This window comes from Apis dorsata, unplaced genomic scaffold, assembly GCF_000469605.1.
Source record: "Apis dorsata unplaced genomic scaffold, Apis dorsata 1.3 scaffold_397, whole genome shotgun sequence".
Taxonomy (NCBI): domain Eukaryota; kingdom Metazoa; phylum Arthropoda; class Insecta; order Hymenoptera; family Apidae; genus Apis; species Apis dorsata.
The window spans coordinates 99,330-111,300 of NW_006263656.1; the positions used below are offsets into that span (position 1 = coordinate 99,330).

Consider the following 11,971-nt stretch of genomic DNA (forward strand, 5'->3'; position numbering starts at 1 on the left):
AAAGGAAAGCTGGATAATTGACGTGTGAACGCGAGAACACGTAAAATTATGAAAATAATCCAACAGCTTTCCTTAGACGTCTACAACCGTCGTTCTAGCCGTGGGCAAATCTATTTCGCCAACGTTTCAGCCTCGTTTGCGATTACGACCTGTATCTGGCTGAATCCCTCTCGTTGCACTCACTCGTTGCAAGCAAGAATGAATTTACACCGAGAAATCGGGCATCGTGGATCAACACGTTAAACAGATTTCTCCTCCTTTGCTTCAGAACAGTAATTGAAATTCATTCGCTTCGACGCATTTTCACCCTCGTCTATATTCGATTTTTATTTCTACAAATTGATCGTTGGTTTGTTCAAGCACTAATATGTTTTTGATTATATATACTTTTCCAATAGAAGATCGAAAATGAAACTTATTCAATGCCTTTCTTGTATTAGAATGATTTTAAATCGTTCCTCCAGATAATAATAATAGGAAGACCACTTTTAAATAAACTCGTCAGAAATATTATAAAAATATTTTTGTAACAGAAAAATGCACGAATGAATCAATTCAATAACGACGTCAAGGAAAAAATCAAATCCACGATCCCGATCCGTCAAAATTAATCGAAAAAGTCGCCTCGAACACGACGTATGTAACTAATTCCCGATTTATCGAGAAGTCAGAAAGTCTCTGTTCATCTATCATCGCCATTATATTCGTGGAACCGAACAAACGCCAAAAATTACATTCGTTACAACTGTCGTGCTGACAGATCATACGTTTCGAGCCCGAGCATTACTTACTAAAGAGAAAGAGAGAAAGACAAAGAGAGAGAGAGAGAAAGAGAGAGAGAGAGAGAGGACGGGAAATCTGAAATTCAGATCAGTCGATGGCGTTCCCAGATAGTCAGGATGAATTCACGGATAGACAAACAGAGAATCGAAGAGCTGGAGTCGGATGGAGAGAGCGAGGGAGCGACGGTTGGAGGAAGATGGGCGGATGTATCAGCGATTCGTGTGCTCAGGCTCGGTTTAACGATATTTTGCTCCCTTTGAAGCTGAAAAGTTGCAAAAAGGAAAAGGGTGGAATTTGAACGAGGGCGGGGAGGGGAAAAAAAATATACATCCGAAGTTTATGTTATGCGATTAAATTTGTACGCGTATTCTTTTTTTTTTCTTTTTATATACGATTTTACACGATACATCATTCGCATCCCCAGAAATTTCCCCACTGGACTTTCTCCGCTGGAACGTTGAAAATTTCATTCGAAACTTAAATCGCTGTTTAACATACATCGTTTATGATAGTTGCATTAAAATTTTGTTTCGCTCGCGGAATGGGAATGGTCGCTATTGCAACCGTGAAAGCATCATTTTAATATCGTGAAATCATCGAATGGTCGTCGAAACGCGCGCCAAGTAAATTGTTGTTCTATCTAGAAACAGGGAATTTTCGTATAAAATGCTATTAAATTTTATAGATCGTAAGCGATTATTGATAAATTTAAGTAATACAAATATTTTTTTAAATTTGATCAATTGACTGAATTATGATACAAAATTGTCTCATGTTTCGGGTAGAATTTCATTCTTATCTGTACATATAAATTACATATAAAATACATATACGTCCGCGGAAAAAAATTGCACGCACAATTTGTAATCTCAGTTTATAATCGTTCAGCTCAATTTATTACTTTTAAATAATCGTCCTTTAAATTGCGACCGCGCATATAGCGAACACGAATACGATAAATCTTCTTTTTATATATTTTTTGCTATCTGGAAGGGAATATTTTAACAGTTATAAAAATAGTTATTTAATAAACATGATATTTCATCTAATTACAAAATTTCTAAATTCTCCTCTTCTCGTGAGAAAAATAAAATATATCATTTAAACTTCAAACTTGGAATTAGAAATAAAAAAACTCGAATTCTGGTTGGATAACACTTTGAAAAGGTATTAAAATTCGCAATGGGAGTTCGTAACGATAACGGTATCGGGTCCGTGAAAAATTGAAATCAATTGAAAAGTAAGGCCGGGTTTCGGGTGTCGTTGCCCCGTCCCTGGATATACATTTACACGTGTCGAATGGCATTTACAAGAGCGCGCGCGCCGATACATCGTTGCACATCGAAATCCATGCACCGCGTACCGTTAGTCGACATTCATTGGCTTCTTCTTCATCTCCACCTTTCAAGCCCGGCTCTCCTTCGTTTTCTCTCTCGCCTACCAACGTCTCATTCTCCTTCTCCACCGATTCTCCCTGTCCTCGTCCAACCTTCGACCCCTTCCTCCTTTCTCCCCTTTTCATTCCCGCCGAGACCAACTGGTTGCCAATAAGAGAAATTCTTCTTGTTGCTCGCGTTGCTTCCATTTTCTTAGCCTGTTACCCAGCCTGCCCAGTTATGTGGACTATAACGGAATCGGTACCGGGTTAAATTTAACCTCGCTGCGCCCGCCACTGACCTTGTTTCGCGTCCTGCGCCCTTCCTGTCATCCTTGAACAGCCGTGGGATCTTCACAAGAGAGAATATAAGAGAGACAGAGGTGTATTTTATATATTAGATGCTTTATTGATGATTTATAAATTAACTAATCAATCAATAATTTATAATTATTGATAATTAATGCGCAAGTTTGGATCGAGACACATTTTTTTGAAAAAGTAATTAGATTTTTAGATCTTGCTAGTTTTATTAATTGTAATGATACTATTTATTATCACTTGTTATCAAGATAAGCGCGTTTTTATTTGGAAGATGTGTAAAAACAATATGGAGCATGGATAAATCATGGGACTGTCGATCATCGGCGCATCACGATGACCGCAAATCAGTTTAATCGAATAATTACTTGCCACTGTCACGTAGGACGCCACTTATATGGTAATTCTATGCAAATGATCGAGTTAACTATTTCCAATCATCGATAGCCGCAGAAATCCTCCAAAGGTATACAAAATCGCCACGTTGATCAAGGATAACGAATACCTCGGACAGAAGGATGATTTCAATATTAAAATATTCATGAGGCGTAACGTGTTATTTCACCATCCAAGATAAATGTTATAAAATGTTATACCGGTGAACAAGATACACAAAGTGTATTTCCTACAGTCCTGGAATGGAATATTTAATGAATTCCCTTCATCTATCTTCGAACGTGTCCTCTTTATCCAGCCTCGATGTATTTTAATGGCGTCGATAGATGGATTTCTCTGTGGAAGTACAGTATGTGGTACAGTGTGAGATGAAAATCTTTTTTTTTTTTTTTTTTCCTTACAACACCTTACCTCTGATAATAATGTATCATCGAAACGCAAAGAAAATCATTTTAATACGTAATACGAATACTTTATATATCTTACTTTATATTATCATAATGGTTTATGTCAGTGGTTCTCATTCGTAATTGCTCGAAAATTTTTATTTGTTATAAAATAGAATTTCTAAACGAATTCCATTTTAAGATGGTAAGCGAGAACGTTTGTCTCTTACTGTATATGTATATATGTGTGCACGTAAGGCATAAATACATTTTTATAGGAAACGTTTCCCTTATATGTTCGCGAAGGCTGAAATTTCTACGCGATTATACGTGATCTGTTTACCGCGGATCGAAAGAGGCGAAGGACAAAAGGAATAGCGGGAAGTGGAAAGGCATTTTTATCGCGAACAAAACGTTTTCAATGGTAACCATTGTGGCTACGGTGTATAACAGTCGTACTTGTAACGGTATTGCTTGAAATCGAAGTATACTGTTCCACTCTATTTTTCCGTTGTTTCACCACGATCCATCTTCGGTTTCGACGTTCCAATGACAACTTTGATCGAAACTCAATAAATCTTCCCGCTATATATATTTTTTTTTCACCTCTTTTGCACGCAGATCTTATTCCAATTATTTTTTTTTTTTGACGAAATAATAATTCCAATAGCGTTTCGATTAAACGATAAATTTTATTTAGAAGACGAGTCTAATTGCAAAAGGATCATCAAAAATAAACGATAAGATCAAGTAGCAAGTTTGTTCATTGATTATCTCATATATTTTCAAAACCGTTTGGAGTAAAATTTAGACAACAATTTATAACAAATAGTTCCATTCAAATTCCAAATTGAAACTAAACAATTTTTATTTCGTTTCGTTGTATTTTGGATTTTACAACTAATTTCTTTAAATTACGTTTTATAATAAATTATGTGAAAAATTCTACTCGAAGAAGTTATGACTGTAATTCGTTTCGACGATGCACAATGGGCATGGAACCATTTGTTGAATGAAAATATTTCCACGCGTTGCACACGTGCCACGGCGCAATATGTTGCTTCGTTTATTATATCAAAATTTTTGTCTAATGTTTTCCCCCCGCAGAAAAATAACTCGACGTTCCGACTAGCCGGTGAGATATTGCGCCATTACTACTCTCTACCGTTTATTACAGGTAGAACGCGATGTAATATGGCATAAAATAAGTTCACGCGTATAAAATGATAGTTCGCTTGGTATATGGGGCGAAAAAAAAAAATATATATATATATATTTCCACGTGCTTTAAAATCTGAGAAATTAAAGTATAAGGGTGGAATAACATAAAGGGCGCTGTATGCAAATATTTCACGCATCTTCCTTGAATATTTTTGGACTTTCTTTGATAATACAAATTTTTCAAACGGTTGTGAAGAATATGAAAATATATTATTCGAAATATATTCCATTAGAAGTGTCTTTATACTGCATCGACAAGTATATCGAAGGAACATGAATATCATATTTTTAAAAAAACCAAGTTAAATATCTTATTCATCCTTCGATATTATTACTTACTGTTTCGTTACTGTTACGTTAATTTATCCCATTCGAGAAATTATTACCAGAGAAACGCTGTTCAAACCGTTTTATTAAATTTCTCCAAAAATTTACAACTTCTTCTCCCATCCTCGAGTCTTCCTCGCAAACAGCGTCTAACCTTTAATTTCTATAACGTCGTAAATAAGCATAGAAAAAAATATATTGTTTTCGCGTTAACGACACGGCGAGGAAAAACAGCGCTATAAATTAATATTGCGAAACCACGTATCACGGTAGTTAAGGTGCTGGCGTACGGTACTCGGAGGATATTTTTCTTTAAAACGGGCGTCGAGGTCAAGGATGATGCGGTTTCCGAGGGAAACCGGTTCTCTGAAAGGAATCGCGGCTCGAATTCGCGTGGCGATCGCCGATTCACCGGGTTACGTTACTCTGGAACCCTGGTGATTCCATTAGATCGTCCAATAATTCCATTAAAACGTATTCGTTTGCTCCAATCCAGCGTGAACGAGGCATTTGCCTTTAAATCTCTTTCCAACTGCATCGAAACGTTTCTATGCGAGTTCTCGAAGGCAACAAATACGTAAATAGGATAATTTGGCTACATCGATCGAAAGAATTTCGAATAGGAATTTTTTATAATTAATAAGAAGCTATATAAAATTATAAATAATAAATTTATATCATCTGAATATATTTGTGGGATAAATTTGAATTTTTATCCATCCTTAAATTATAAACTTAATAAATCGATTTATGTTTTGGCCTTTGAAGAATCGACCATTCAAAAATTATATTCTACGAATGATACGTTAATATCCAAATGAGAGATCAATTTCTATAAATATTTCGCGAGCCTACGTCGTTCCTTTCGAAAAAAAAAAAAAACATATTTGAATAAGTATCTATAAATAAACCCACGTTCCTCTTTATTACGAGTTAATCGTGTACGGAGCTATGTAAAATTCTATACAAATTTCACCAATAAAAAATAGCCAACTATTCCTTCCGCATAATATTCGAATTCCACGGAGGAGGGCAGAGAATAAAAATACCCGATACTCGACACGGATTTATAAGCGACCATCAATAGTCTCTCGTGCGAGACTCAGCAAACGACACCCTCCGTTTATTAAATTCAGAAATGGAGAGGGCGAGGAGACAATATGTAACCCCGAAAAATCGTCGAGACGGGGACAGTCCGCGAGATGACATGCGTCGTCCACGGAATGCTGCCTAATGGGGCGCAATATCGTCGAGCAAACAAGTCGTTTCTCGAATAGCGGAAGGCCAACTTGAATTTCCATCGTTCGTTCACCTCGTCCACGTTCCAAGCTGACAGCGCACCGCCTCGTTTCGTGTCCGTAGTCACTGCAGGTCACTGCGAAACGATTGTCTACCGCGACACTCTCGAATCGAAATCGCACGAATTAAAGCGCTCACATGTGGGAACGAAATTTTAACGCTCAATTTATCCAAACTGTGCGATTCGCCTGTTGCGCTCCTTCCTGTGGACAGATTGAGCCACAATGTCTGTGAAATTTCATTGAAAATTGACTCTTAATTTCCCAAAGATGAACAGCATGTAAATGAAGATGAAGTGGAAAGTTTAAGTGGCATATAGTAAATAATTCAAAAAAAAATTAATTCTTTCTTCTCGTTTTATTAATTTAACAAATAACGCGATCAAAATTGTAACAATTTTCTTCGACTTTTGAAATACAAAGGGCAATGCATAATTTACAAAGTAATGTAAAATCTTCACTTAATATTTACTATTCTATTGTCACTATTCTTATTATTTCGTTTAATTGTTATCCAAGAAGAAGAATTCTCCACGGATTGCGGTGTTCTAATGCAGTAGCGTGCATGATCATCTCCGGACCAGGTATTTCGAATTCGAGTCAACGCACCACTGGGACTCGCTGTGGGAGGATACTTGGCCCTTTGACCGTTCCTCCGCTTGTGTTGCCACGTTTCCAACCAAATTACGTAATGGTGATAACCAAAGACATTTCCCGCCCCTCCCCCTGAACAACGAGAATCGTTATTCCGCCTGAGGATATCCGCTATGAGCCATTATCCAGCTCACGAGCGAGACACATTTGTGTTGTTCTTCTGACTCTGCCCGAAACTCTCCTTTAGCTTCGAGATTTGATTTTAAGTAGTTTCTTCGGCTCGTGATAAGAAGTTAGTATCATTTTCTTCAGTTCGAGTTTTTAGATACATCGAATTTTTCTCTTTGTTTTTTAATTTTTAATCCTTATAAAAGGATTTTTCAAGGATTTGAAAAGCATAGCTCTATCATCTTTGTGGATCAATTGCGTTAAAAATTCAATTTGTCAACGATAATTAATTATCTGATCTATTGGCCTGGTTTAAGTAAATAAAGCACTTTTCAAAAGTATTATTTATATCGATAGGTATATCACTTACGTAATATCATTTTGAAACAATCTTCGTCGATCTTTCCAATTAAGTTAAACTTACAAAATTCCCTCAAAGTTTGCTCATATTTATTATATCCACACGAAAATTTGTTGAATCCCCGTTTATCTTCAACACGCATTCGCGCTCCATCATTTACTGGCCTCTTCCATTTATACAAGATCCACAATCGAAATCAGATAACCAAACACGACATCTCTTTACTCTCCAATTCCCTTTCTTTTTCCAATCTCTTTCAAGTCTCGTTCCTGAACGATGATAAATAAATAATCTGCTTTATAAAATTCTGCGGATACAGAATGATAGAAAACAATGAAAGAAAAAATAACAAATTTTCGAAAATGAATCGTGAGACGTATCTCTCCTCTCGAAATTCCACGAAGCTATCCATTCTCCCCAGAATTATTCCTCTTCTCGTGGTATACACGGATCATTACACAGACTATACCATTATTAACATTCCTCTCAGAGCCAATTTCTTCCATTATAAAAGAAAAAAGCAACAGTGTACATTCGTTACACGAAATCATCGATGATCTCAGTTGTTACGCCAATGATTTCGTTCTATTTATCGTCTTTTTTTTTTTTTAATTCGACTATTTCCCCGTTTCGAAAAAATACTCGAGTTCTCACTCGAGTTCTGGCCGTCCTCCAACCGCAATAGACACGGGTCTCTATAGGAGAGCGTAAAGGCCGAGGCGAGTAAAAGGCGCCGCCTTGAACGGTTGAGTGAAAGGAAGCTCTACAAGAGAGAGAGAGAGAGAGGGAGGGGGGATGGCTCGTAGGAAGAGATAGATGCAGGAAGACGGTGAACCGCTTGTCCTCAAAGCTGGAATGCCGGAGGCGTTCGTATACGTATACGCCTGATAATGCAACCACCGCCTCTCGTTATTCGTCCACCACCAGGGAATCTTGTTTATTCTGACCGCCAAATTTCCGCTCACATTGTTTCGGTTTACTTTTCCGCTTCAGTTTCGGAGAGGAGAATGATCTTCGAGACGAATATGTGATTTTATGGAATTAAATTTATTATTTAAGATAAATATTTAATATGACTTTTACGTAGGGTTTCAGAAAAATTTGGATACATTTGGATAGTCGAGTGTGTTGGGTATGAACGATTGCATTGACAGTAAGAAAGGGATACTTGAATATCAATTTTTATCGTTGTTTTTCGATGATGCAAATTTGTGTTTTAGTTTGAATTAGAATTGTGATTTTATATAGGGTTTGTCTCAAAAGTATCTTGATTGAGATTTGATAATAAGTTTTGATAGAATTTGTTATATGATGTAATTATTATTTCATTTTTTGAAGCTTTTAATATTTGATTATCAATATATGACTGAAAAATTTCGAAAAGTTTAATTAATTATCGTAACAATTATAGATATATAATTGCTTGAGCAAGATCTTAAATTTTACTACTTCAATATCGATACTTTTAAATTAAAATTAATTCTCAACAACATAATTTTGATAATAATTATTTAGTTATCAAATTTCAAAATTTTCAATTACAAGATAAATAACAGCGAGGGAATAGGTGTATGAATTTCTTATTTAAAAAGAAAACCGCATTCCACAATCGTGAAGGCTGTCCTTTGCTCGAGATAATAATTAATTCGTCATACATTCCGATTAGCTCATGCTTGTTAACACATTGGCCGGTATGGCCAGTTATCGATCAAGGTCCGATGAAGACGCGTGTTTGATAATTGTGAATTTAAAGAGACACGCAGTTACGATTGCGTAGACGGCTATTTATATCACGCGAAGAACAACTCGTGATGAAATCGAACACGTCGAATTGAATTCTTTCTATTGCATCGTATCCATTCGTCATTTTTATCCAATTAAAAGTTTCGATCAAGGTGGAGATCCGGTTAAATCTGGATGAAAACAAATTGATCGATCCCGGATTAAAAGTGACAATTTGCGTGCAATATTTATTTCGTTGGATAATTCATCAATTTTTGATTGGATTAATTTTAATCGAATTTTTTCACGGTGAATTATTATCTCTCTACCTGTGAAATTTTTGATATGCAATTTTTTATTTTAAAGTCTTTAAAAAATTGGTTTTGAATATGGCATTTATTAAATTCAGTAGAATCTTAAAAAATATATATATATTACTTCTCGATTGGTATAATCATAGACAAAATTTCTTTTTCCAAAATTCTCATTCAATTTAAAAATATAATTAATCATAGCGTACTATTTATTCGATCCTAAAGGAATTGATATATTTTTAAAATATCCATTGAATTAAATTAAACTTATATTCACGCTTATTAAAAAAATATATTTAAAAAAGTATCTTCCTGATAAAATATTTCAATTTTTATTATTTTAGACGATCTCCAATAAATTTAATTAACAACCAACGAATCATAAACAACACGTTTACGTTTCTGATTGCAGAACATCCTGGACAAGTTCAACCCGGGGGCCAGGCAGCTGATCAATGCCGGCAAGGCATATTTGAAAGCTCTTCATGGTGAGTGAATTAAATTGAATCTTTAAGGGAGAAGGGTGGCGCGGATCAGGGTGGCCTGGAACAAAAAGGCGGGGAAGTTAGCGAGACAAATAGCGACAGGAGGACGATCGTCGATGTGTCGGGGGTGGAGCAGGGTTGAAATGAAGAAAGAAAGGACAAACGATCGTGGAGCGAGGTTTATGCCCTCTCCTGAGTCCTGTTTCGGAATCGAATTGCCAGCTCGTCACAATTGCACACTGGAGGGGTGACAATGCCTCTATTCCACTCCCTTCACCCCCTGCTTCTCTCGTTCCACGTGTCTTGCTTTTCTTTTTTCCTTTTATCGACGATCGATCCATCTCCTATCTCATTTCTCTCGAATCTTAGACACGATTCTCTCCGTGAATAAACAGGCTCATCCGTCCCTTGGTACCTCATTCAATTAAGACTCTTGCAATTAAGCTGGGTTTATTTTATTTCGTTCTTTTTATCGATCAAACGAAATATTTTTGATTTCTAATTCTCGAGAAAAATTTAATTGAAATTCGATTGCAAGTTTTTGCGACGAGAAGTAAAGGAGGAAAAAAGAGAGAAGAATGTAATCGTCCATTTAGTTTTCTTTACGATCTAATCAACTTGAATAACCAAGCCAAGATATTTATGGTATGCAGATACCTTTTATGTACATTTCACTTAATCATTAATTTTCTAATAGAGATTAAAGGAATTCGGTTATTCAATCGAATTCCTAAAGAGAAACTCCTTCATTTCTCCTTGTAAACAAGGATTAATTTAATTAGAACAAAAAAAATTTCCAATATTTCATTAAAAATTCACGAACATTGATCACGTATTGCTTTCATATATTTCTCTCGAATTTCTTTCGATAAAAAAGATCACTGTTTGATCAAAAATAGTACGAGGAACAACATGTGATTCGCGAAAGAAAGAAAGAAAGAAAGAAAAAAAATATCATCAATCTTCCTTCCTCCATTTTCGTTCCTGCATTTTTACAATGATCGATCGTTTTCGAGAATTAACCCACTGACCTTGAAAGAAATCCCGCAGCTAGGCTTGAGCCAAGATGAAAAATGTGTGTCGCCCGCATTATCATCGGCGAGATTAATCCTCGATGGATGGTCGAATGTACGTGAAAACATAACGGAACTCGAAATTGTTGGCGTTTAAGAATTGCGCGCGAAGCGCAGAGTACTCATTCACGCTTAATTGTGCGTTTGATGACAGGTAACAGGTATTTTTCACTTCACTTCTCTCGATTATCAATAACGTAAAAGTATAATTTGCCGCATAACTTTCTTCTTTCTCCTTGCTTTATTATTCTGAAAATTACGAATCATAATTAATAAAAGAGTAAATATTACTCGATACTGAGAAACAAATTGTCGAGTTTCGTATTTGGTCACGCGTGAAATCGATTATTGATCATTGAATTGGACAAATTTTGAAATGTATTTGCAAAATTTTCCAATATATCTTTTCTCTTGCGAGTTATAAGTTTAATTTAAATTTCATTTCTTACAATTCGAAAATTATATTTCAATATTTTCAAAATTACTTCCACATTGTTTCAATGCTACATTAATGGATACTTTTGAATTAATCTTCGTTCAATCGCATCAAAAGTTTCACATTCTAAAATTTTTATTCGTATAATAAAATAGATCCAAACTTTTTTAAGTTTAGAAATCGTTACTTATCATTCACAGCTTCAAAATAATACGTAAAATCCCTTTCAAAATAATTTCAAGGCTGTTCTCCATCGACAACGAACTACTAGAAAATAGATCAACGAGAAACACATCCACCAACAACAAAACCACGCGCCATTCCGCGCACCAATCGACGCGTTTTATTATCCCTTCCCCCCTTCCCTTGCAAAAAGAAAACGAGAAGCAGTTTTTCAACCTGTTAAAAAATTTAGTCCGACCGCCGCGCGGCTCAAAGACAAAATTCCCTCAAAGACCGCGCTTGAAACGGATACCAGCGAATAGGAGTCATCCAACGGGGAAATATTTGGCAAGCAGGCGATACAGGGGAGGAAAGGGGGCCTCCATCCCCATTACACGACACAAAGGGCAGCCATTGTGTCCCCCGTGGTTTCTCTCTCTCTCTCTCGTCTCTTTTTTCCCCTCTCTCATTTTTTTATTTTTTATTTTTTATTTTTTATTTTATTTTTTTCTCCCTCTTTTTTTTCCATTTTTTTTTTTTTTCCATTCG

The 11,971-nt window shown here is 35.9% G+C and overlaps 1 protein-coding gene across 1 annotated transcript in view; it reads left to right on the forward strand.

The window, feature by feature from the left end:
- LOC102681294 (trichohyalin) overlaps nucleotides 1-11,971 on the forward strand; it is a 185,047-nt gene that overhangs the window by 66,799 nt on the left and 106,277 nt on the right. Inside the window, exon 3 of the mRNA XM_031512191.1 lies at nucleotides 9,679-9,754. Coding sequence (XP_031368051.1) covers nucleotides 9,679-9,754 — 76 coding nt within the window. The remainder of the gene's footprint in view (nucleotides 1-9,678; nucleotides 9,755-11,971) is intronic.